The sequence below is a fragment of the Phaeoacremonium minimum genome (assembly GCF_000392275.1).
Source record: "Phaeoacremonium minimum UCRPA7 unplaced genomic scaffold PA7_03_scaffold_582, whole genome shotgun sequence".
In the NCBI taxonomy this organism is placed as follows: domain Eukaryota; kingdom Fungi; phylum Ascomycota; class Sordariomycetes; order Togniniales; family Togniniaceae; genus Phaeoacremonium; species Phaeoacremonium minimum.
This window is the reverse complement of record NW_006921484.1, coordinates 188492-214566: the sequence shown is the minus strand read 5'-3', so window position 1 is coordinate 214566 and position 26075 is coordinate 188492. Positions and strand designations below refer to the sequence as shown.

Here is a 26075-nt window from a genome sequence, read left to right as displayed (position 1 = left end):
ATGACTAGTATGAATCAGCGTTCTGCCTTTTGTCTTCAGTAATGGTAAGACTCACCTCTTGTCTGCGTCGGAGCATAGCCTCCACTTCAGCAACAGTCCCATGAGACGTTTGGAAATTGCTCTCTGTCTGATCGACTTGACTCCCCTTCAGCTTCTTTTCCCAGAGGCTTGTTGCTAAGGGCTTTCTGTGTTTGTCAATTGACCTGTCCACCACCCCCAATGCCGCTATACGTGTGGTGCTTGACGACTTTGGCCTTTGGCGGGATATAAGTCTCGATTTTCACTGTTTGTCCACGGCGAGCTGAAGTTAGCTGGACACAACTATACTGCAGGCATGTGGAACTTACTTCAACGGCGCTGCTGAAGTGTTTTCAGCCAGGTATTATCAGCCAAGAAGATCACGATGACATCGAAAAGGATCTGGTGAGCAGCTTGTTGCAGCTTTCCGTCTTGAGACTGGCACATCACTAGCCTAGGGCATCTCATCTAGAAGATTGGACTTCAACTAGAAACTGTCAGTACACAAGGTCCAGGCTTCCTTTGGGACTCTTCTGAATGTATGCTTACCTGAGTCTCTAGCTAACCAGGGAAGCGGAGAGCTTCAGGTCCAGCAACCTTCAAGATTTCGATTCAGTTTACATGCTGTTACTGGTAATCGGCGACAGCTACTCGGGAAGTGCGTTCAGCCCACGGCCCAATTCAGCAACTTTGACTGACGCCTCTGGTTCATGGGATGCTATAACACCACTTTCAGCAAATACTTGAGATGGGTGGGCTATGGGTATGATCGAACCTACCGTGCTTTTCCTCTGCCTCGATGAGATATATACGCAACAGCCCGAATCCCCCTTCTTTGTCAACAGTTCAGAGCTTCTCTCTTTCAGCTATTAGTCTTCACAAGCAACTCTAGCCCTTTGGTGGTTGTCATCATAGGAGCAATCTTCCTTACTAAGGGGATTTCCTGTGACCAGTTCATTTTCCACAGGACCTATCTCAAGACAATAGTCTCGAAGAACTGGGCTCTGTCTGTTCTGGTGCTTTCCGCCTATGACATCGCCATAACTCTAAGCCGCCTTGGGACCCGCTTGGTGTTGTTTTGATGACATCGTGCGATGTCATACCCTTCCGCAGGTTACTATCGACACCCTTAAACTGTATTCCGCCTGCTTCTACATCTACTCAGCCGCACAACTTGGCCCCACGCTCTTCATTCACTGTTTACCTCTTGGAGGGGTATAAATACCTCCAGCTCATCCTTCTTCTTTGCCTTCTTTTTCTTCTCTTCTTCAACCATTTACCTCTCTCTTCCCCATCTTCCACCACCGTATCTTACCTTCAGATATCCCGAATAACGTCTCGAAGACGAAAAACACGTAAGTACCGCCCTTATCATCATCACTTGCATTCTACTTGTGGTCTCCGTACTAGTTACCTGAGCTGGGTTGCCGGGATCATCGTCCCCAATCCTTTGGAGACCTTTGCCCCATCTCAGCACATCAATTTCAAACCGCGTCGATCATTCATCACTACTGCGTTGCTTGTAATCGTCTCGAAAGTATTAACCAGTCTTTACAGCAAACTGCAAAACCTAACGCGAGTCCGCGATAACTGCTTAGCAGGTGAGTGATTTTTGGAATTCATCACGTCGAAGCCGCGTCGTTGCAATCATTGTCACGCATATCCACAGATTGTCATTTGCGGCAACTGGAAATCTCAGGTGCCAGACATTGACATCGCGAAACAACACCATATCATATTCAATCCTGCTCGTTTTATATCTTGTTTATATGGAGAGCACGAAGCTGACATTGCCCTTAATAGAGCTAGTAACACCCGGAAGTGTCAGTTGGTGGTGAGTGGTTCAAAATCCCGGTCGTCTATGTCCGCCCCCCTTTTTTGCAATCTAGCACGCGGACCTTTTTTTTTTTTTTTTCCGACAACACGAATTCCCAACTTTGACATCACCCGGGTGAGAAGCGTTGCTCTCACACGGAATATACACGTCTCTGAACAAGTGTTCTTGACATATGGATGTCAGTTATTGAGCTTGTGAGAACCTATGTTCCGTGACGGAGAACCTAGTCTTGACAGCCGTCGACTACGTTGGCTAAACTCAATGGAACTGTCTCTCCTGGAAGTCTTCGTGCCCTCAATATTAGGCAGACAAGTAAAGGAGGTCCGAGTTCAGCATTTACATTACACCCTTCCACCACCCTTCTCCGCCAACCGATCAACTTTCTCCGTCCGAACTTCTCTTTGCAGACTTTCCTAGTTCCTGGCTCAGATAGGCAATGCCTTATTTGGAAAGAAAACGTCTCCTGCCAACAGCCTCTTGAAAAATTTTCCTCCCTACTTAACCCATACCTTTTTTCTTAACCCACCTTCTCTTCTTTCCGCTTTCATCTATCCCCAAACAACTTTGGAGCACAAACAGCTCGCATCAACGACCTTTGCACCCTGGCGCATCTACAAAATATCTATTCTAGCTCCGTCTGCACTCGGGATACTGTTTTTTTCCCGGCGTTTTGCTTCTGCGTTTTGCCATCTGCTTTCTGCGTTTGGGTATTGCGTTTTTTGCGGCGTCTGGTGACAGTATTCTAATCAACACTTAGCGACACTCAACAAACATGTCGTCTCACGTTTCTGAGGCATCAAGCGAGAGAGGAGGCGGCGCTCCTCTCTTCTCCCCCCCTCATTCGCCGATTCAAGAGCTTGTCCAGACAACTGACCATAATGATCATCAAGAGGAACTCGCCTCTGATGCTGCGGGTGCCGCGTCTGCCGGTGCTCTAGTGCCATCTGGCACACTTGCGGTAGGTCATCACATTTGCATCAACGCCATTCCTGTCATCTGACGAAAACTAACAAATATAGGACGTATCTGCAATGTGTCAGGAGGCACAGGCAAGGATTATGACCTTGCAGCAGGCGGTCGGCCGACAGCCCGGCGTAACAGGCCAGCTGAATTCCCTCATCAATAACGACTTGCGCATTGTGGCGCAACTGTTTATCTCCGCACAGCACATGTGCAACACCGTGGACATTCGATCCGACCATGAGGTCACGGACCTCAAGGAGGAGCTTGTCCAAGTCAAACAGCAGTTGGCGCAGGTTGAGCAGCAGCTCACCGACGTTGAGGTGCAGCTTCAGACTGCGCAACGTCGCCTGGCAGATGCTGAGTCTCTGGTGATCGAAGCTGAGCGAACTCAGCAGGAGTCTGATGCCGGCTTCGCCTCTTATGTTGAGGGCCTCAAGAAAGAGTTGTCCAGCAAGGAAGAGATCATCGAGGCATGTGTTTCGCACCCTAAGTAGACATTAACTTCATACTGATCTGATGTGTAGGGTCTTCAACTAGAGATCAAGGAGCTGAAGGAGCTGAAAGATCGAAAGCAGAAGGCTCCACGTCTATCCTTCTCTTCTGGAACGACTGCAGCGGGCTACAACTCAGCGTTCGTATCGGACGATGAAGCCCCGCCGGTTCCTCGCCTGAATCCTGATCTGAAGGTCCCCGAAATGACCGAAGAGAAGAGAAAGGCAATGGAGAAGATCTGGGAGAGCAAGGCAGGAGTGAGAAAGGAGTTCCTTGATCGCTTGAGATCTATCAAGGATGAGTCCCGCGAGCCTAGCGTACCATTCGACCTTGAGGCCATTCGTCGCCGTGCTGCTCTCAAGGGTAAGCACACGATTCGAACCGAGACCCCTCCTCATGGTGGTCTCTTCCCTCCTCCGAGTCGCAGACCCCTTATTCCGACTGCAAGAGAGTTCCGACCAACCTTTACCTCACCTGAGTCTCAGGCACTTTTCTCTCCTCAATATCCTGCACCTTTTGCCGGTCCTTCAAATGCGCTCGTTCCCCGACGCGAAGATGACTTCATGTTGGATCCCGAGGCCAAGCTCTGGAAGGACCAGTTCTATCAGCAATTCACTACGATCATGGGCTGGTTGCAGCGTCACTGTGGAGAGGTCTACCCTGACGTGACGGCACGTATTTCCAGATCCCAGAGCGGCCTTTGGGGTTTCATGTGCGGTCTAACCTATCCAACGAACCCTACTGCTGGTCATAGCCACGCGGTTCATATGCTCAACGACCCAGTCCTGCGCCCCCACTTCCTCCTGCGTGCCGTGCTTCAGTATCTTGAGCAGAACGTTTGGGGCTTGAATATGTGGCTTGGATTCGACCGCGACCAAGATCGAGCTCTTCTAGAGGCTAACTCTCGCGCCGAAGGTCATGGATACCCGCAGGCTGAGAGACAGTTTGGTGTCGACACGCGCAAAGCTATCATCCAGCAGTTCATGAAGTCCACCGCGTTCCCGAGATTCCAGCATTTCAAAGGAACCGACGTTGTTAACCGCCTGAAGGAACTTACTGGTCCGTTCTTGAACCCCCTGGTGCCAAAGCAGGAAGCGTCACTGGATCTCCACGTCATCACGACCATGGCTATGGAGTTGTCTACCAAGATGGTCACTTCTCGATTGACCTTCAACATCTCCTGGAACGAGTGCGGTGTTAAGTTTTCTGACGACATGCACATCTCGCTGAATAACCAAGCTCCTGGCGTGACCTTGCAGTTTAAGCACTACCGCATCATGCTAGTTGTTACTCCCAGCATCAGCTATCGCGATGACACCGGACGCAGCATCATGGCACGAGGGGTCACCAAGTCCCAGGTTTTGGTGATGCAGTGAACCATATGATTTGCAACCACGTCGAAACGATCTCCCAACTTCTGTGAGAGCTCTCGACGATCATGCTCCCAGCCACTTACACTAGGGCTGCACTTATCTTCTCACCTTTTCGATTACGACTGTCAACGTTTCTTCTTCACGTATCAGGCTCGGTTTCATTTTCTCAGATGGTTCTGCTGTGGATTTCAAATTCTCATTCTTTCACTTTCAGTCTTACCGACGAATAAGTGTCGACGAACCGCCACTCGATCGACCGATACTGACATCCTGCTTTCTTATTTGACAATTTCCATTTCGCGCCAGTCTCCTTTTTTGAGAGATGCTAGTTTGCATCCAATTTTCGCAGTCAACTCAACATTTCGGTTTCCTTTCTCGTCATCATGAGGGAAGCACTTCATACGGCTACAGTCCAAGGATTTCACCCTTGGCTTCGTGTTCTTTGCTCGGCCTTCTCATCAACCGACCGATGCGATCTAGCTGTCGCATCGTGGAACCTGCCGCTGCTCTCTTCTTTCTTCCATCACCAAAAAGTTTCTGGTTTTCCTTTTCAATCTTGACGGACGGAACACATAACAGTTTCGCAGTCGAGCTCTTGATGAATCAGCCGTAGAAGATCATGTCTGCTCGGATGTCACGAGAGCTTCACCACACTCACAACCCAAATAGTCGTCCTCACAGCTGGCGGATACTTGATCTGCTACAGTGGACTCGATTTTCTCCACAATTTGACGCACTTCTTGGGAAACGGCTGGAGAACTCACCGCCCGGTCACAACAGAGTACTCGCCTTCCTTCGAGGTGACGGTTTCCCCTTATTTGCTACATCATCAATTCCCGGTTGCTTACCCACGAAAAACGGATTACGGATCACGGATTACGAACAACAATTTATGATTGCTATGGACAGATGAACGTTTGGTCTGAGGTATTGACGTCTCACGAAGTCATGATCTCCAGGATGATGGGGGAATGGATACCCATTAGAGATAGCTAGTTACCAAACAGAGTTGTTATACCTGGATTCGATTATTGATTGTGACATGCAACTTCGTAGTAAACAATGTGACAGCCCTTTGCAGATCGCTGCGACACGAAGGAGAAGATTGTCAACGGTGGATCGTCCTAGGGTCAGTCTACTGACCTCGCCTTACGGGTTTTCTGGGAGTCTGCGCCAGATCATGGCGAACGAATCTAGTTTCATTATCACGAGGCTGTAGCATGTCACTTAGTGTCAAGCCAGATTATGAGTTTGGTTTCGTGATTATTTTGATCTATGAAGTACTTCTATCCGCCGCCTGATTCTTGACCTGGGTATCAGAATACATTACAATACACAATAGAAAGAAGAGTGATCGGGTAGAATGATGGACCACCGAAACGCCGAGACTGATCGTCTTTCTGATCCATTCTAGGCAGACCGTCTATTTCGCCCTAGAGAAGCCATCTCTAGCATGAGTGTTTTAGCCCCTGAACGCCAATTGCAAGAAATAAGTGTAATCTGGAGCCATGTTGCCCCTTAAGGCTGCAGTAGACCGCTTCGGGCGCTTCTCCTGTCGGCGCTCAGTCGTGTCCTGTCTAGGCGCTTGACGACGGCGCCGAGGACGGTCTTGAGGATGCCGTCGGCAGCGAGCACGGGGACGTTGCCGTCCGCATTTCTAGTGAACGTCACGGTGTCGACCATGTCGCGGACACCGCCGCCGTTGGCAGTCAGGTCGTCATCGAGGGCCTTGAGGGCCTCGCGGGCGCCGGCCTCGTTGCCGACCTGGAAGAACTGCACACCGACCTGGTGCGGCGGGGCGTCCCAGTTGTCGAGCTTCTTGGCGGCGTTGACGAGCACGCTCTCCGGGTCGTCGGAGGCGGCGCCGTCGGTGATGACGATGATGTTGATGGGCTTGACGCCGCTGTCGTCCGAGTCACCGGATTGGTCGATGCCCTGCTTGTAGCGGTTCAGGTATGCCTTGAGGATGTGCTGCAGGCGCGTGCCGGTGGGCGTCTGGCCCGAGGGACGCACGGTGGAGAAGATGCGGTTGACGGCGGCCTCGTCCGTGATGTTGGAGTAGCCGCCACGTGGCCTGCCGCTGCGCAGATCTGCAGGGGCTGAGGACATGTGGTTGAGGAAGTAGACGTCAATGCCGTCCTTGTCGTGTGCGACGCAGATTGGCGTGATGGCTTTGAGAGCCGCGTGGACCTCTCGCCACGAGCGGCCTGCCATTGAGCCAGAGTCATCAATCAGGAAGACTGTGTCGAATGATGAAAGGAAGGCGTAGGGGTCCTCTGGGGTGGAAATGCTGATGCCTGACATGTTTGAGGGTGCCGGCGATGCATCGCGCGGCTGATAGGCTGGGCTTGGCGGCAGCGTTGGGCCGGACTCTGCAGTCGGGCTCTCGCTGTAAGCTGGAGGAGGATCATTTCCTTTTTTCGTGGCGTTAGTTGCTGTCTCGATGCGAGGCATATCGGGTCTTGGAGGGCTGGACTCACTTGGTCGACGCGTGGGCGGCGAGGGGTTAAGAAAGGGGTTTCGGCCTTGCCTAGGTGGCTCTTGGGCCTGTTGCTGCTGCTGCTGCTGCTGCTGCTGCTGCTGTGTAGGAGAAGGCGTGCGGCTCATTCTCCTGTCACTGTCTGCAGAGGATCTGGAATCGTTGCTCTTGGATCTTGAGAGCTTGCCCCTGATGGAGCCGATGATGGATTTGCGTCCGCTGCTCATTATATTTGAATGGCCCGAATGATGGGAGTCTGTGTGGTGGAGGATGAACATGTCTCGAGCCATCTTCTCTTGAATTTATAGATGCGTGGATGACTCTTTCCTTGTTAAGAAGCACGGGTCTGTTGTTGCTGACTTGGGGCGAAACAAACTCTTTGTTTTATGGTTGTTGGCAAACCTTGATGTGGCGGGTTGTCACTGCTTCAAAGAATGATTGTGCTGGTTGTTGCTCTTGCAAGTGCTGACACTTGTCTTGTGATGGCAGGTCTGGAAACCAGGCCATAGCTAACAGTCACTTGAAAACCTTCTTTATATTCACTTTGGCCATCATGACGCTTACTTGCGGAGGAGCGAGTGGAAATGTAGTATTCAGCCTACTGAGGCATTGCTAAGGGGTGATGAGTGCCATATCCACGGGTTGAAAGACATCTAGCGGATGAGATGCTGTGTGCCATTTGCGCCTTACGGCTGGTAGAGTGTGGAGTATCGAGCGCCACAGACACTAGAGAAGTGGCCAATGAGACGCGATTATTGGGGGGCTATGGCGGTCCGGCAATTCAGCCTGATACGATATACTTTGCTATGCGACAGTTTGTCACCTACATTCTGGTACCTACCAACATTTTTGCCATCAAGGCAGACTGAGGGAACCTATGCGACCCATGGCCTCTATGGTTCGCCCCAGGGGCAGTGCACCTGCTTCAGCCATCATCAGGTACACACACTCAGACACACCACATGCTCGTGGAAACTTTACACGGCAAATGGTTCCCGCCGGGCTGGGACCTCACACAGCAAGTTGGTCCCTGGCATTTCGGATCTGGATCTTGCGACGACGAATTGGCCAATAAACGAGGTCATTTCTCACGGATGGCCGCCTCATGGAACGAACTGTTCTTCTACACTTCTACACCACCAAGTGGCCAGAGCCTCAGGGGCGCACGGGGCTTCTCCAACCTTGTTACCCACCGTGGTAGTGCCGCTGTAGCAGGTAGCACGGCCAGACACCTATGATCTGTTCCCAAGGCCACACACAGCCAGGACCATGACCCCATACGGGTTTGGCAAGGCGACAGACAGTCCGACAGCGATTCGGTCAAAGTGTCTTCTGACACCAAGGCTCAGACACTCTCACTGGTGCTACACAGTGGTTGATGACCTATTTGACCGAGGAGCACAGGTCGCAGTCACAAGGGCTCTAAGCTCGGCATTATCTAGGGCGACCACTCAGCCGGAGGGAGGAGGTGCTGGTCCACATCTCCGGCTGGCCGGCTAACGACGGTGCGCGTGAGGGTGCCAAGCCGGATCGGTTGCCGATGCTGAGTCCAGGGGCCTGACAACGACATGTCGGCATTGCTTGCGCCGAGCCTGGGTCCCCTAAGCCCTGGTCCCGGTGTCTCGATGCCCGGAGGACCGGCCGAGATCTCGGTGCAAGCACGGCTTAGGTGCAAAACATCGCCATAGCCGACTAGAAGCCACACATAGGGCTCACGAGTCCGCGCCGCAGTGGTTGGTCCCCCACCCGCCCACAACCTTGCCTGACTGTGCTTGCAGACAACTCCGTCATTCGCCTTGCTTTCTAGCTGGGCTTGCAGTTGGATCTGCCTCTCCTGATTGATCACTTTCGCCGACCGACGCTGCTTTGGGACACCCCGCCTGGTTTCTCGAGGCCACTTACATCGAGCGGGGTACGACATGCGGTGTAGGTGAAGGGAGACGCAGGTTGATCTAAGTGGGGGTGGAGGAGGCCGCCTTGGAAATTCCATCTCTTCAAATGGAGAGTCAAAGGCAGGATTCTTCACTGCCAGGGGTTTGCTTCAACGGTAGGACTAAGATGATGGGAGGCAGTGAATCTTTGAAACACATGCCGTGGCCAAGTCATGTTTTTTTCCGTTGCCAGCCAACACATCGCAGACTGTATCCGTGTTGCAAGTCGTCGATACAAGGTTAACATCCTTCGATGCATCGTTGCGATAATCAGCTGCGGGAATATCGTAATTATCCCTGGACATCGCCCGCCTGTAGAAGCCTATGATAATATGCGAGGCATTTAAGGTAATCGGACGGGCACGGTGCCATTGCAACCCAAAAGACCATCGGGTCCGCGCCGGCCACGCTATAAAAGCCTCCGCCGAAGTTTCGGTGTGAGAAAATAAGTTTTTGATCCCGTTGTTCCATTATCCTGTTTTCCGTCGCTTTTCCATTTCTTCGTCATTGAAACCGCCACGTCAACTCCAATAGGTGACTTGAAGAGATTGGGCTTGAAATTTTAGTTGGGCTCGAGCTTTTGCACTGCCTTGAAATCATATAAGAAAAAAAAAGTCGCGAGTTATCGGGCGCTAATTCGCAGTGGATCCTAAGCTTCCCGCACGTCTGTGTGGAAACATCGTGAAAGCCATTTTTTGAGTTGTACAAAAACACAGGACAGACAGTAGACAGTCTATCATGTTCTCTCTTCCGAACCGCAAGTTCAGCATCAACCGGAATACCGGTGTGCCTCGACCTGCACGCAGGTTCTCCGTCGGGGAGCCTGGCACGAGCGGTAGGCACCTCACCTGGATGTTGATCGACTGTGATGCTTTGCGTTTCGCTTGAAACAGCTGTAGAAAGCGTATCTCAAGTCAACACTGACTGACTTGTACCCCTTTTTAGAGGCGAATAGCAAGATTCATAGACAGTTCCGAGCCGCGCACGAGTGAGTGGCTCTCCTACTGTTGAACTTGCAATAGTGCAAGCTGACATGCTCTAGGGGTCATCTGCCGCACGCTGGTCTTGATGCCAGCCGAGCATCGACGGGCGTGGTCTGGTGCACGGAGCGAGCCGGCGAGTACGGTTTCTTCGACGCGCCTGAAGAGTGGGCAAACCTAGGTCAAGGTGCTCCCGAGGTGCGAGGATTCCAATCCCGCCTCTCACTGACTATCTCTAACTCTCTTGACTAGGTCGAAGATGACATTGAAGGTTGTTTCGAGCGGCCGACGCATATAGACGTCAGCGTTGCTAGCAGAGAGTATGCACCGACCGCTGGTATCAAGCCCCTGCGGGAGGCTGTTGCTCATCTCTACAACGAGCACCACCGTCAGGGAAAGGACAGCAAATACACCTGGGAGAACGTTGCCATCGTTCCGGGTGGCCGCGCCGGCTTGATTAGAATCGCTGCAGTACTGAATGAAGCATATGTTGGCTTCTTCATCCCCGATTATGTATGGACATGTCTCGTTGCGCTCAGTTCGAAACGACGTGGGCTAACTGTATTATAGACTGCGTATAATGAGATGCTGTCTCTTTTTCGAAATGTAATAGAGAGAAAAACAAGTATACCTGGCAGACTCCTCTTGACTAACCGTTCCGTTCTAGTTCGCCGCCATTCCGGTGCCACTATCCGAGGAAGACGGCTACCAGATCAACCCCGACAAGATTGTCGAGGAGATCCATCGTGGCACCGGCGTTATTCTGACATCGAACCCTCGGAACCCGACCGGCCGTGTCGTCGCCAATCCCGAGTTGGCGGAGATTCAGGACATCTGCAGAGATCGCGCGACCCTAATCAGCGACGAGTTCTACTCCGGCTACAACTACACGAGCGACTGCGACGGCACGACGATTAGCGCTGCTGTAGGTCTCCGTCGATGGCTTCGGCGATGTGTTAAGTTGTGGGTATGAGGTGGCTAACGGCCGGGTAGGAAAACGTCGAAGACGTAGACGAAGATGACGTTCTCATCATTGACGGTCTCACGAAGCGGTTCCGCCTGCCCGGCTGGCGGGTCGCTTGGATTCTTGGACCAAAAGAATTCATTAAAGCGTAAGTCTCTGTCGCGTCAGCCGACGATGGCGTCGTTTGTCTAGCTAACATATGGCATAGCATTGGGTCCTGTGGCTCCTACCGTAAGTGTTTCTTTTGCTCGGTGTTACCCTTCAGGGGTAAGCCTCAGGAAAAAATCAGTCAGCTCTCGGGCCCTGTTCTGCCCCTTGTCACAGCACTGGCACGGGGCGGGCGTAGGCGGCCTTCCCTTCTGAACTCGCAGTTGGACTAACTGTAATAACCGCAGTGGACGGTGGCACAAATGCCCCATTCCAGATAGCGGCAGTGCCCATGCTGAAGCCGGATCTCGTACGTAAGGAGATGGCGGCGCTCCAGAAGCACTTCCGGGAGAAGCGTGACTACGTCGTGAAGCGCCTACGTACAATGGGCTTCGTGATCAAGTACGTGCCCGACTCGACCTTCTACCTATGGCTGAATCTCGAGGGCCTCCCGGCCCCGATAGCGGATGGTCTCAACTTCTTCCAAGCCTGCCTCGAGGAAAAGGTGATTGTCGTGCCGGGAATCTTCTTTGACCTAAACCCAGCACGCCGTCGGGACCTCTTCGATAGTCCTTGCCACCACTTTGTGCGCTTCTCCTACGGCCCCAGGATGGATGCGCTAAAGATGGGCTGCGACGGCATTGAGAGGGTCATCAAGAAGTTAGTAATCTCCATTCTTTCCTCCCCAGAGCATGCTGTTCTGTCTAGTGAACTCGCTAATGTCCTGTGTGTCACAGATTCAAGCATCAAAAATAGTTGGAACAGAGGACATCGCGCCTCCTAGGTGTGTCGAGGAGCGAGGCTAGGTAGTAGTATCGCCACATGTCTCGGTAGGGGGACCAGAGCGACGAGAGCGCGTGAGGTGTCAGCTCATTTCCTACCGTCTTTATTCATAGAGCACACGCTGTCCGACCAGTTACGCAGCAATATCAACGTTGACCCCCATGCCGTCTAATTGTCTCTTTGCCACCTGGAACGGCTTGTGACGGGGTGTTCACTCGTTCCAGAGGCTGGATAAATGCTCTTCGGGTGACCCCCAAGCTACATGGATGTCTTTCCTCACGTTATAGACCTGGTAACGAGCGGCTGGGCGTGGTCTGGCAAGGGGCAATAGGGGGTTGTTATTACGCGATCGCATCCCACTGCTGGTCCACACGACGGCCGGACATAAGTCAGCCAGCCAGCCATTTTTCCGCCCCATTTTCACAGACTACTACCTCCTCTAATAAAGCCGCTGTAACATGCCAGCATGAGAAAACCCAATTTAGGATAGAGAAAAAAATGAGACCGAGGAGGAGGGCGTGGGAGGAGCGAAAAGGCAAGGAGAGAGACGGGAGGGTGACTGGACCCCATTTCGGGCGCCGTTGCTCGAGCTCGTCACTGCCGTGTAGTTCCATTGGCTGGAGCGCCTAAGCTAAGCGTCCTGAGCCCCAACCTCGCCCGTGAAAGTCGCTGCATCGTCGAGATGGCGACATCGTCTAGACCGGATCTGCAATCTTGCTAAGGATCTGCCTATGCAGAGCGGATGTCTGCATCTTTTTCCCGCTTCCCGAGCTGGAAAAAAAAAGAGCAGAGAAGGATGGGAAATTTTAGGGGGAGGCCGTGAGGATGTGAGTTTGGCAGCTTGGCTTGTCGGTGCGGACCTCACAATAGGCAGTGTGTTAGTGGATTGCTATGCCATGCCCAGGGTTAGGTAGCTAGGCCGGTAGGTAGGGCGAAATGATGCCCAGTGCGCTCTTCAGAACACTGTCGAAAACAGAGGAACCTTCCCGCGAGCCGGACTGTAGACGTATCCATCACGGTCAGGGCACCTCAGACATCATCAGCATTGCAAAGTTGCGGTCAATTGAGAAACACCTTTCTGATAGCTCAGCCAATGTCTCAATTGCTGCGCGATAGAGTGATCAACAGCCAACTCGCCAGGATAATCAGGACAGCCAGCCGTAGCATCACCGCCAGAAGAGGCAAGACAATCCACCACCACGACGACCCTCTCATCACACCGAAGGAGCATCACCAACATCAGCGGGATATCCACACCACGGGCTATCTCCGCGGTACGGCAGAAACACGCATTGCAGGCATTGCAGGCATTGGAGGCATTGCAGGCATCGCAGCAAGCCACCGTCACCTTCCAAAAACTAGCAGCATAGGCCACCCCACGGCCTCAATATCCACATCGCCTGCACGAAGACGCACCACGACCACCACGACCACCACGACCACCACGACCACCATGGCCGCCAGCTCTTCCCAGCCGCCAGCGCCAGCGCCAGCATCAGCATCAGCCAAGGATAAGGGCCGCGAGCAGCAATCAGGCATCCCGAAGGAGGACAGGAACCCCGCACCGCCGTCGAGCACGCCACCGAGTCCCCGGAGCGCGCAAGAGGCACAGGACGCTACGCCCTGCTCGGCAGCCAATGAGAGCGGCCCACCGCCCGAGACGGCCCAGGAACAGCAGCAGCCTGAGCCTGAGCAGCAGCACGCTGGCGAGGCCCACCCGCAGGCGCTGCCGGCTCCTCCACCGAGGGAAAGCGCTGCTGGTGAGGCGGGCGGGAGCAGCACCAGAATAGAGGTCAACGGCGATGGCGTCAAGCTGGACCACCTGGGGCCCTTGGTCGTCCACAAGGACGGCACCGTCTCGCGCATCGCCAACTGGGCGGAGATGACGGACATTGAGCGGAAGAACACGCTGCGCATCCTGGGCAAAAGGAACCAGCTGCGGCTGGACACGCTGAGGGGGACGGCTGAAGCAGGAGAGGAGTCATGATAAGCGTGGAAAGCTGGTTATGTTATCAATGGAGATTGTTCTTCTCTTTTTGATATGTTCAAACCCATGTTATGATAGCCTTGTAAATATAACTCAACACAAAAACCAAAAGTCAGCTTGCAAATAGATCAGATCTATCGCGCTTGATACATGACAAAAAATCGTATATCGGATATGCCTCCCCTTCAGCCCAGTAAAGGGTTCCCAACCCATCCGCTCCATAGCCTCGTCGTCTCTTGAGCCTAGAGACACTGTGCCATATATGGAAGCTGTGACCAGTCCATTCCCCCTCCCAATAGAACGCCTCTCCAATGACTATGTGGTATCATGAAAGAACAGACCTATTTCAGTGTAGGCCCATTAATTCTCTGCCTTGACCGTCTCGCTGTCAGTCGCCCTCGCTGCTTTTTCGTCTGTCTTTTCTTCGTCACCTTGGTTGGCCTCGAGCTCCTTCTTGGCCGAGAAGTCTTTCCACATACTTGTGATGTCCTCCTTATCGCCATTCTTCTCCATGATCAGGTTCTTGAGCCACTTGTTCTCAGTCTCCAGTTGCTGGATGCGGCCTTCGAGGGAGGTGACCTTGTCGGACATCTCCTTGTTGTTCTTCTCCAGGGCCTGCTCGCGCTGCTTCTTCTTCACTCGGAACCGGGCGCTGGCGGCGGTGTTCCGCCTTCGCTTGTCCTCTTCGGCGGCTAACCTGGTGGCCTCCTCCATGCTCATGGGTCGGTTCGGGTTCAAAGTCGTCTCACTTGCCTTGCGCTTCAGCTCGCCTACATGGGGGCCGGATGGCCCCCCATAGCTGCCCTGGTGGTTAGGGACGGCCGGGTACACTGCCTGGGGGTTGGGCTGGATCGGCTGAAGGTTCCCCAGGTTCTCTGAAAAGTTTCCTAGCGTCGGCGACGCGTAGGAGTTACCAAAGTCTCCAAAGTTGAAGTCGCCTGCGGGTGCCATGGTGCCATGATCAGCATTCGTCGTAACTCAACATAGACAAGAACATATGCGCAAACTAAAGAGGTATGAAAGCAATAAAGGAAATCCCGGGAGTTGGAATTGGAGCAGGAGAGAAGAGGCGGCGTGCGATATCTGGGGGTTGCAGTGGCTTACTAGCCGCAATGTTTTGGACTTGGACAAAACGAGCTTCCCTAAGTGTTCTGGGTAGGGGGGTGCCACTCCCGGGGCCTCGTGGTGACGCCTTGAAGTCACGGGTTATGGCACCATCGCCGGCAATTTGTCGGCTGCATATAGGCGTTCCTCAGAAACTCTGAGCTCTGCGCACGCAATGCATTGTGAGGTGGCTCGACCCAATCAAACTGTGGAATTGTGCAGAATGGGGAAGCAACAATGGGGTGGGGTCGAGGACAATCCCTTCTTTGATAAGAGGAGCACACCTGCTTGGTGAATTGAGAAGCCGCTGAGGTCGAGATTCGCTACCGTAGACCCTTGGAGTGCGGCAGACGGTGCAGTGCGGGCGTGCGCGCTCACCGTGTTCGGCTCTCACCACTCGGCGAGGAAATAGGTGAATGAGTGAGTGAGAGTGAATGACTCTTACCACCACTCGCCGGCCCGCCCACAATGCAACGCAACGCAATCTCAAGACGCAGCCCTTCAAATATTCCGCGAAATGCAAATTGGATCAGAAGTAACAATAGAAACGCAAGCAGAATAAAACGCATTTGAATGACAGAAAAATCCCGTGCTCACCTGAGATGAAGTCCAAGCTTGAGAACTCGCCGATGGCAGACGCAGCCGAGCTGGGCTCCTCCGGCCGCGTAGACTGCGTGTCCGAGTCGGGCTTGCCTGGCGGCGGCTGGAAGTCGGTGGTCTGGCCCGACTCGAAATCGAAGAATTGGGTGTTTGTGAAGAGGGCGAGCTCGTCGTCGCCGACCGGGAAACGCTCCTCGACGGGCGTGTCAGAGGGCATGGCGTTCAGTTCTCGCAGGTACTGCGAGACGTTGGGGCCCCGCCGTCCACTGTAGTTGGCCATGTTGGCTGGCGTTTCTTGCTTCTTTCCTTGGTCCGAATGCGCGCAATGCAGATGGTCGATGCGGGCTCAATTGGAGAGCGCCGGTGAAGTGTCCTCTTTTCAGGATCTTTCTCTTGCAGTTTCCTTCTCCTCTCCTCCTTTCAGATGCAGGTGTCGAGGGTGTCGAGGTGACGCCTCGAGCGATCAAAGAGCGAACAGACACAGGGCGCGGGGGTGCGTCTGAGAGTGACCGGGTTCGGGTTCAGCGAAAGGCACGTTCCACCAGGATCGGCCAGGCTGACAGCGTGAGATGTTCCACGAAAAGACGAGCTGCTGACGATGTTGCGTAAAAGGGAAGCAGGTTCCCCGTGATATCTGGCTGTCTGTCTGTCTGTTTGACGAAGAGTAGTTTGTTGAAAGAGAAGCGGATCTCTCCAGTAGTAGTAGTAGCAGGCGAAGAGGGACGGACGGACAGACGACTATGGGCGATGGGTACGAAAGTATGGGGAGGGGAGGAAAGGCCAGCGGAAAAAGCAAAATGGGGGGTTGTGGTACCCGCGGTTGGACCAATGATATTATTAGTCAGAGCACACACTCTTCAGCGCCTTTTTCCCTCTTGCAGCCAATATCCCACGCTCTGAGTTCGGGGGTTGCCCTCGCCAAATTTTCGGGAATTTGCCCCACCATGCATGGGCAGCAGCATCTTACAGTGAGCAGCCTCCAGCGCAGCGCCTTTCCTGGCCCCGGCCCCAGGCCATCGGCGCACATTTCAGCGGTGCCCCTCCCGACCAAGAAAGCAAAGCAGCCCACTTCGCAGAGCATTACCCGCAGAAGCACGCGGCTTTCCCTTTTGATCACAAACTGCTTTGAGTAAACGAGAGACCTTTGCAGGCCTCTGGCTGCCCTCATTGGCTGCTCTCCAAGAGGAACCCGGACCACATTTTGGGCCCTGGCTGCAGGCTGCAGATTACATTACAGTTCGTCAGAGACACTCTACACTACATATTGGCAGTTCCTCGCCCATGTGGGGTGCTTCCTGCGCCGTTGATGTTACAATGTTTCTGATGCGACTGCCCTGGCTCTCGGGTGAAGCTCCTAGAAAGGGTCCTGCGATGCGGTGCAATTCCATGAATCCGTACATGCGCCCACACATCGACCTTGGAAAGCCTGGCAAAAGCCCTGCCACTCTTCTCTGCCCCCTGTGCGCTGCCGGAGGGCTGGCCCCGCTATAATGAATTTTCTTAGTGAGTTCTGGGCGTGTAAGGTGTGTACAATGTACATTGCACCCTGGAATCCCGGGCAGACGCCGGGAAGTGCTCAGTGCATTCAAGCCCCCGCGGCAATCGCGCCCTGGATCGACAGAACGATGATGGAATTCGTCGCCACCGGCAGCACTGCTCTCTGCGCAGTATCATCGATCTCCCCTTATTAGCTTGCTATTTTGCTGTACTGTAGCTTTGTGTGATCTGTACGCCCTTCGTTTCGGCTGGCAATAAACTTCAAGGCTTTCGCGGTGAACTCTACATGACGTTGAGCTCGATTCTACCACGGCCGTCTTGAAAACAGGCTCCTTTGACTCCGGGTGCTTTAGGGATAGTTTGAACCTTACGGGATGGCATGCCTTGGGGGGAGGCTTTGTCCCTGATCTACTGCGTAGGTACTGCGTAGTCGCTTGGGAGGAGCACACTCCGATGGCCGGACCCAGAAACTACCGTCGCAAGCGTAGTCCGACCTCTCATGATTCGTGTGCCTCTTGGCTGAGAGTCAAGAGTCGGCCCACATCGTCGGGATTGCACTCGAGTAGCGCCGCCAGACTGCCTTCACGGCCCAGATCTCTCAAGATGTTGGTCTTGATGGATATAGACTGCAGACCACTGCAAAAAACAGCTCTATATCAAGTTTCAAGAGGCATTTGCTTCAAGAGATATTGTCTTTATAGACACCTGTAGAGCCAACTGGCATCCCGTAACTTGGGGTGATCGTCGGCTGTTGACTGCATGTGCCGCTGTCATTCAATGGGTACCCACTCTGTCGGTTGCTGTCGGCTGGTTGCAGCCATGCTTTGAAATCAACTCATTTCACGTGACCGGAAACCCCAGGTCCGTGCCCCGGCATGTACACGTGCAGGCACGTGCAGGGCGCATAGGTGCAATTGCTTATTCCCCGCCAAGGATTCTTATCAGATCGATCAGATAAAACCAACCCCTGCTTATTTGCTGGCATTCATGACAGGGGAGCGCGTCAAGTCGCGCGTCTTCAGCTGACAAGGATCCTGGAGGGGCGCAACTCTACGTCCAACCTACCAAACACCACAACTCACCCGCCTCAGAGGCTGAGATCGGCCATCGGCATATCGTATTTACGCCAGCAGCAAGTGCTCACTCGGTTCGAAGCATCGTGGCCGCCCCTGGTGGTTGAGCATGGCGCGCATATCGGTCCCAACGGCTGCGCGACTGCCATCGTCGTTGCGCCTCGGCGCTTCTAATGCGACGGCACTCAAGCTCTTAGGCCGACTGTCTCGGTCCTCTCTGATCACATCGGCCCTCGACTGGCTCAGCGATGACAATGAAGCCCTCAGCGAGCCGTATTTGAGAGGTGAAGAGGAGGACGACGAAGAGGACTCAGACGACTTCTATCCCCCAGCCCGATCACTCGAGGAGCTACGTGAGGTGTACAATCAACTTGAAGCCCGCAAGGGCTCTAAGCGAGAGGTCCTCGATCGCATATTGGAAGGCGACTGGCGGCACGGACTGAGCCTTTATCAATTGGCCATGGCCGACTTGCAGCATCTCCACGATCATCCGACGTCCCAGAAGTGGAGCGCCTATCGGATAGTTCCTCTACAAAAAGTGTCGACAGACGCTGATGCCAATGAGCCTGCCAAAGTCGACAAGGAGTCTCTCGTTATTCCGCGTTTTCACCCCTCCACATTTGTTCAGAACCTTCAGGCGCATGTCCTACCAGACGTCAAGGCGCATTACAACTTTGACAGGCCGAAGGGCCTACCGTTATTACTGCTGCGCATATTCATCCTCGACTCGCCGTACAACACAAGTTTGGCCGTGTCAAGTGGCAGTGGGGACAGGCTTGCCGCCAGTTTCGAGTCATCCAGGACGATCTTTATCGCGTTTCCTGACGCGTCGCCTTACATCTACATATCCAGGTCTCAGGTCGTCGGCGCCGTCAGCACTGGGGAGACCAAAAGCCTACGCAGCCTCATCATCGAGGGCATACCAAAGGCGCTGTCCAGGCCGCGCGAGCGGTATACTCTCAAGTCTACGAACCTGACGACAAGGAACATGCACGAACTGTTGTATAGGAGGGGCGCGGGACGAACGAACACCGCCGGCGGGGGCTGGAGTGTCTACTCGGACGAGAACAAAAAAGAGTCGCCTCTAGACACGCTGCTTCCCACTCCACCACTATCAGAGACCGACGACGTGCAGAAACCAGGAACGGAACCACGCAAGAGAGCCGTGTCCCCCGAGACGGAGAAAGAAGAGCGAGCCACAAAACGAGCTCGATTAGCTGCTCAAGCTCGTTTTGGTGATTCTGCCCGAATCGATGATGGCAAGGGCGTGGAAAGAGTTGACATTGTTATGGAGGATCCTTACCCAGAAGGCTCATCGTCAGTAGCTAATATCGACGAGGATCAAGGACAAGAAGAAGGGGAGGATAGTGAATTAGAAGCAGGAAGGAGAAGGGAAAAGGGCGGGCGTCGTAGCGACATAGATATCGCCCTGGATCGGGAGGCGGCATCACACGAGGAAGATGACATAGAACCGGAAACCTGGAAGCCGAACATTCGGTTGACGTTCCATGGTCCACATGTGTTCGCCGGTATGAGGCAATTGGTCGAGGCTGGCGTCATAGATGGGAAACGCATGCCTGGGTGGTTGACTGGTGAGGAGGGGGTCACCGTGGGGGCAGTAAAGCATGGCAGGATAAGGGGCCACAAAGGATCGGGTATTTGATTCCTAAGCCATTCGCTTATAAGATATAATGAGCATGCGATGAACTTCTTGATGCAGTCTATATGCTTCTATTGCTCCAACCCAAAGACCTTCACTGTATTGTGCCAGGCAGCTTCGCAGACCTCGTCTACAGGCACTTGCTTGATACCGGCAATGATCTTTGCGATACGCTCGATCGTGCAAGGCTCGTTGCGACCCTTGACCATGGCGCCTTCTTCCCATTTTTCCTTCTTGACTATCTTGAACCGCTCTGGTACCTCGGGCTCCTTTTTCTGGTTCTTCTTGCCCTGCTTCTTGGGCTTTGCCTCGGGCGGTGCGGCGGCATTTGCGCTCCCATTCTCCTGAACCGGTTGAGCAGCCTCAGACTTGGGTTCAATTAGATGCTTCCAACCTTCATGGCTTGGTCTGACTTCGCACCATGGCCCGTCAGTCTCAATCATTAGCCGATCGAGGTGCACCTCCCGCACTACGTCGCAATTCTCCTTGGTCTTGAAGCTACAGCCATTGATGCCGATGTACAAGCCCAGCTCCATAAGCTCCCGCATCTCTTCGGCTGTCCCAGTGAAGCTATGCACTACGCCGCCTTTCTCAAGACGCTCGAGGTTGTCGCCGAACGCGGTCTTGAGACAGCTAATAAAATCGGCGTGAGCTGCTCGCGAATGTAGAAATAGGGGTAGTTGCGGTCTGATGCTTGCGGCAAGGGCGAGCTGCTCTTTGAACGAATGGAGTTGAACAGTCTTTGAGCAGTAGTGCAAACGGTCGTAGTCTAGCCCGAATTCTCCGAAAGCCACGATGCCCGACTGCTGCGTCCTGGCATCGCTTATTAAAGATGCTAGGTCGGCAATGATCTTTTTCGTCTTTTTAGAGTCAAAGAGCTGCTCGTCATGAATGGGCTTTGACGGATCCGGATCGCACGCCGGCGTATGCTCCTCATCGTCTGCCTCATGATGATGCGGATGGTCGGCAGCGAAGATGGCACTGCTGCAGGGATGGATACCGGCAGTGGCGTATACGGTGCCTGGATACTCCTGTGCCAGCTTCAGCGCGTCCCGCGAGCTCTTGAAGCTGGAGCCGGTGACGATGAGCTTGGTGCAACCGACCTCCTTGGCCCGGCCGATAACCGCAGTCAGGTCATCCGGGTGTCGGCTTGTGCCGTGATACCGGCCGCGGAAGATGGGGTCGGCGAGGTTGATGCCGATCTTTTACTTGGGCTCCGTCAGTCACGTTTCATATGATGCAACAGACACATTGTAGTTACGAAGATTAGACATACATCTATGTATCTAGGCTCATAAAGCTGGGCCTCGTCTGTAGTAGACGCCATCCTCAACGCAGGACAGAAACACGCTCTTCCAGACGGGCTCAAGACGGTACGTTGTAACAGTCTCGGATGGCAACTCGCTGATAGTCGGAGGACTCGGCTGTTCATGTCCCGCCCGAGATCAGGATTGGTATTGTAATCCTAGACAAGGACCCATTCAGCAAGATAATCCCTCTGGTAACAGGCAGCGAGGCCCCTCCAGCTGAGTCACGGTTTCAAGGTTCTGTGGTATGTTGTTAGAGTGGTCGCAGATCAGAGCGCGTAAAGTGGTTGATTAGATAAGATTCCTGGGTGCTGGAAAAACCCATTAGTTTTAGCGCCTCATCACCCCCTGCCTAGTGCTGTCATTTGTTGTCTGGCAGGGTTGGCTCTGGCCAGCGCGCCACCAGAACGCGTTGGACGCGCTATAGAGAGCGGGACAGAGTACTTAAATCTGCAGGACGAGTGCGCCCTTCTCTCCCCAACTCTCATGCCTCTACAACCTCCTTCTGCAGGCCACGACAGAACACAAAACACTGTCTCCTCTTCTTCCTTGATCTAGTTCTTCGTGGAGTCCTTCTGCATCCAGACGGAGACTTGACCGCGTCAACTCTCCTCTGCCACCGCAAGATACCCCGCAGCATCTCGCTGTCCCCGGCGTTCCTTGCCCCTCTACAGTCTTGTATCCCAGTGCACACATCCCACATCCAGACGCGATGTATGTCAGAAAACGCGGTATGTATTGCACTTTCCAGCATCCAGAAGACATTCCATTCTGACTCCAAGGCAGACGGGCGCCAGGAGCGCGTCCAATTCGACAAGATCACGGCCCGTGTCTCCCGGCTGTGTTACGGTCTTGATATGGACCATGTCGACCCCGTCGCCATCACCCAGAAGGTCATCTCTGGTGTCTACGGTGGTGTCACCACTGCTCAGCTTGACGATCTGGTCAGTTTTCACGTTCTCCCTCCCAATTGCTTCCTCAAATGGCCTCGATGCTAATGTATCCCTTCCAGGCTGCCGAGACTGCGGCATACATGACGGTCACACATCCCGACTATGCCATCCTTGCTGCGCGTATTGCAGTTTCCAACCTTCACAAGCAGACCAAGAAGCAGTGGTCTTCGGTTGTCAGTGATCTATATCACTATGTCAACCCCAAGAACAACCGTGCCTCCCCTATGATTGCCCAAGAGACGTATGACTGCGTCATGAGGCACAAGGAGGATTTCGACTCGGCCATTGTCTATGACCGAGACTTCAACTACCAATATTTCGGTTTCAAGACATTGGAGCGATCATACCTGCTCAAGCTCAATGGTAAGATCGTCGAGCGACCGCAACACATGATCATGCGTGTTGCCGTCGGCATCTGGGGTGACGACATTGAGAAGGTCATTGACACATACAACCTAATGTCAAACAAGCTCTTCACACATGCCTCTCCCACGCTCTTCAACGCTGGTACTCCTCAGGCTCAGCTGTCATCGTGCTTCCTAGTCGACATGAAGGATGACAGCATTGAGGGTATCTATGACACACTCAAGACTTGCGCCATGATCTCCAAGATGGCAGGCGGTATTGGATTGAACGTCCACCGTATCCGAGCCACTGGCTCGTACATTGCCGGCACCAACGGCACATCCAACGGCATCATTCCCATGCTGCGCGTCTTTAACAACACTGCCCGCTATGTTGATCAGGGTGGCAACAAGCGTCCTGGTGCTTTCGCCATCTACCTTGAGCCTTGGCACGCTGATGTCTTCGAATTCCTTGACCTGAGGAAGAACCACGGTAAGGAGGAGGTCCGTGCTCGAGATCTCTTCCTTGCTCTGTGGATCCCCGATCTGTTCATGAAGCGTGTTGAGAAGAACGGCGAGTGGACTCTGATGTGCCCCAATGAGTGCCCCGGCCTTGCCGACTGCTATGGCGATGAATTCGAGGCTCTGTATGAGAAGTACGAGCGCGAGGGTCGTGGTCGCAAGACCATGAAGGCCCAGAAGCTGTGGTATGCCATCCTCGAGGCTCAGACCGAGACTGGCAACCCCTTCATGCTGTACAAGGATCACTGCAACCGCAAGAGCAACCAGAAGAACCTCGGTACCATCCGAAGCTCCAACCTGTGCACTGAGATCATCGAGTACTGTGCTCCTGACGAGGTCGCTGTCTGCAACCTTGCCTCTCTGGCTCTTCCTTCTTTCGTTGACTACAACGAGGGTGCCTATGACTTCCAAAAGCTGCACGAGGTTACACGTGTTGTCGTCCGAAATCTGAACAAGATCATTGACGTCAACTACTACCCCGTCCAGGAGGCGCGCAACAGCAATATGCGACACCGACCCATTGGTCTCGGTGTTCAGGGTCTTGCTGATGCCTTCTTGGCTCTTCGCATGCCCTTCGAGTCCCCTGAGGCTCGCGAGCTGAACAAGCAGATCTTTGAGACGATCTACCATGCTGCTCTGACAGCTTCTTGCGACATTGCCAAGGAGCAGGGCACCTATGCCTCTTACGAGGGTTCTCCCGCTTCTCAGGGCATCCTTCAGTACGACATGTGGAATGTCAAGCCCTCAGACCTCTGGGACTGGGATGCTCTGAAGGCTAAGATCAAGGAGCATGGTCTCCGCAACAGTTTGCTGGTTGCCCCTATGCCCACTGCTTCCACCTCTCAGATTCTTGGAAACAACGAGTGCTTCGAGCCTTACACCTCCAACATCTACCAGCGTCGTGTGCTCGCTGGTGAGTTCCAGGTTGTTAACCCCTGGCTGCTGAAGGACCTCGTCGACATGGGTCTGTGGTCCGACAACATGAAGAACCGTATCATTGCCGAGGGTGGTTCCATCCAGAACATCCCCAACATCCCGGCTGATATCAAGGCTCTCTACAAGACTGTCTGGGAGATCTCGCAGAAGACTGTAGTCCAGATGGCTGCTGACCGTGGTGCGTTCATTGACCAGTCCCAGTCCCTGAACATCCACATGCGGGATCCTACCATGGGCAAGATCACCAGCATGCACTTCACCGGCTGGAAGCTGGGTCTCAAGACCGGCATGTACTACCTCCGAACTCAGGCTGCTGCTCAGCCTATCCAGTTCACTGTTGACCAGGAGGCACTTCTCGTGCAAGACACCAACGTCAGCAAGGTATCGAGCGGCCTTAAGAAGCGTGCTCCCCCTCCGGGCAGCTACATGTCTTCTCCCAGCGCAGTGCCCCGTCCCATGTTCGCGAAGAAGGAGTCGTCGGAGAACAATACCCTCCGCGCTAATGGCATTCCCACTCCGAGCACCACCCCTCCTCCTCTGACACCGACCTCCGCTGCTGCACCAACACACATCCTCACGTCTCCCTCTAAGCCTAAGACCGTGCCCTTCAAGGCCGATCAGGAGGAGGGCGAGAGCCCCAAGGCTCTGGCCACTGAGCCAGCTGAGAAGGTAAAGCTTGATGAGCAGCTCCCTGAGCCTGCTGTCAACGGCAAGAAGCCTGGCCAGGAGGAGGACAAGGACGAGGACAGCAATGAGCGTGAGATGGATATCTACTCAGAGGCCGTTCTTGCTTGTAAGTGACCACATCATTCATTCTCACTCTGATCAACGACTAATCCCCCTCATAGGCAGCATTGAGAACCCCGAGTCCTGCATCATGTGCAGCGGTTAGGCGATGTCCTCCCGCGCTAGGTGCTTGCTTGTGTGTGTGACGAGTATGATGAAAGGGAAACTAATGTGATGTTTTATTTGGTTCACTGATTGATTGATTGATTGGCATGGATAATGGTGCATTGCAAAGTTCAAGACTACTGCGTCTTCCGTCGTCGTGAGAGACTGGCGACGGTGGGCGCGACATAAAACTCACTCATAACGCATTTGTATGTTGGACGCTACAGGTTTTTCACGGTCTTGATTGTTTCTTGTTTTTGAGGGAGGTCTGGGTCTGCTTGAGCTGTTCACGGCGGAACCCTGGTACCTCTTGTTTTTCTTATATCGTTTCCCCTCCGATGTACCATTGTAACAATCGATCCATGTCACCGCCACGCAGACACAGCGTTCCTGCGTTGTTGAGTTTTTAGGAGTTAGGATATCAATATATTGATCATAAATAACGAACTTGCTCTTGGTGAAATGAGAGAAGTAATCCTATCTTTGATTCGCGTTACTCAGAACCTGGGAATTGTGGGCATGATGGAAGTCGTTAGACGAAGACCTCTTGCTAGACGAAGACTCCGTGGTAGAATCCTTAGCTTTCTTCTTGTGCACATGTTTGCGGCTCTTTCTTCCGCTGTTGTCGTTGTTGCTACCTTCAGGTGGGCATATTGTTGCCCATACCGAAACGCCCTGGTCGGTGTTGACACACAAGTCATCACAAGGTGCGTATAGGAAAGGTCGTTCCTCTCCACCATCCTTCGGAGGGTGAGAGTCTCGGCCCTTGCCGACCAGAACTACAATTCATCCTGAGCATTTCAAAGACTCAACGGGGCGTGTCGTTACCAACCTACGCTACATGGTTCCTCATCATGTATCATTGTTTCCACCATATCACGTCCCCGGTGAAACCTAGAGATTTTGGTACAATTCCCTTTTCAAGAAGGGTTCGTTGTAAATGAACTTTGTATTGTTTGGGTCTCTAGGTTAGGACTTAAAACGAGACATAAAATAGTTTTGCACTTTCGGATATTTTAGCTGGCCGTGAATAGATCTAAGTCAATCGATTAGAGAACAAAAATTGGATATTTAGATATATTTAGGTTTGGGCACTCGCTACACACCAGATTCCAAAGTCTTGGATTTCAAGTCGTGGTGGCGGTGACTTCTAGAGAGATTAGCATCAGAGTATGGACTTAGGTGGCAACACGGCGGTGAGTCCTCCTTAGGATGTATTGCTTTTCCAAGACGT

General features: G+C 53.3%; 7 protein-coding genes across 7 annotated transcripts; 4 read left to right on the top strand and 3 right to left on the bottom strand.

The window, feature by feature from the left end:
• Nucleotides 1–3024: 3024 nt before the first annotated feature.
• Nucleotides 3025–4686, top strand: UCRPA7_8217 (hypothetical protein; the record flags this gene model as incomplete). Its single annotated transcript, XM_007920735.1, has 2 exons — nucleotides 3025–3294; nucleotides 3343–4686. The coding sequence occupies 2 exons, from the start codon at nucleotides 3025–3027 to the stop codon at nucleotides 4684–4686; spliced, it is 1614 nt and encodes a 537-aa protein (XP_007918926.1).
• Nucleotides 4687–6201: 1515 nt separating this feature from the next.
• Nucleotides 6202–6987, bottom strand: UCRPA7_8216 (putative von willebrand factor protein; the record flags this gene model as incomplete). The annotated part of the gene is made up of 1 exon (XM_007920734.1): nucleotides 6202–6987. One exon carries the CDS (start codon nucleotides 6985–6987, stop codon nucleotides 6202–6204), a length of 786 nt encoding a protein of 261 aa, XP_007918925.1.
• A 2844-nt stretch (nucleotides 6988–9831) lies between these two features.
• Nucleotides 9832–11968, top strand: UCRPA7_8215 (putative aminotransferase class i and ii protein; the record flags this gene model as incomplete). The annotated part of the gene is made up of 8 exons (XM_007920733.1): nucleotides 9832–9928; nucleotides 10039–10081; nucleotides 10136–10271; nucleotides 10326–10586; nucleotides 10741–10998; nucleotides 11067–11185; nucleotides 11246–11268; nucleotides 11433–11968. The coding sequence occupies 8 exons, from the start codon at nucleotides 9832–9834 to the stop codon at nucleotides 11966–11968; spliced, it is 1473 nt and encodes a 490-aa protein (XP_007918924.1).
• A 1452-nt stretch (nucleotides 11969–13420) lies between these two features.
• On the top strand, nucleotides 13421–13954 carry UCRPA7_8214 (putative fungal specific transcription protein; the record flags this gene model as incomplete). Its single annotated transcript, XM_007920732.1, has 1 exon — nucleotides 13421–13954. The coding sequence occupies one exon, from the start codon at nucleotides 13421–13423 to the stop codon at nucleotides 13952–13954; it is 534 nt and encodes a 177-aa protein (XP_007918923.1).
• Nucleotides 13955–14314: 360 nt separating this feature from the next.
• UCRPA7_8213 (putative regulatory protein cys-3 protein) lies at nucleotides 14315–15938 on the bottom strand (the record flags this gene model as incomplete). The annotated part of the gene is made up of 3 exons (XM_007920731.1): nucleotides 14315–14892; nucleotides 15504–15557; nucleotides 15656–15938. The coding sequence occupies 3 exons, from the start codon at nucleotides 15936–15938 to the stop codon at nucleotides 14315–14317; spliced, it is 915 nt and encodes a 304-aa protein (XP_007918922.1).
• Nucleotides 15939–19959: 4021 nt separating this feature from the next.
• On the bottom strand, nucleotides 19960–21215 carry UCRPA7_8212 (putative family hydrolase protein; the record flags this gene model as incomplete). Its single annotated transcript, XM_007920730.1, has 2 exons — nucleotides 19960–21090; nucleotides 21165–21215. 2 exons carry the CDS (start codon nucleotides 21213–21215, stop codon nucleotides 19960–19962), a joined length of 1182 nt encoding a protein of 393 aa, XP_007918921.1.
• A 696-nt stretch (nucleotides 21216–21911) lies between these two features.
• Nucleotides 21912–24842, top strand: UCRPA7_8211 (putative ribonucleoside-diphosphate reductase large chain protein; the record flags this gene model as incomplete). The annotated part of the gene is made up of 3 exons (XM_007920729.1): nucleotides 21912–22139; nucleotides 22208–24743; nucleotides 24799–24842. 3 exons carry the CDS (start codon nucleotides 21912–21914, stop codon nucleotides 24840–24842), a joined length of 2808 nt encoding a protein of 935 aa, XP_007918920.1.
• Nucleotides 24843–26075: the final 1233 nt, after the last annotated feature.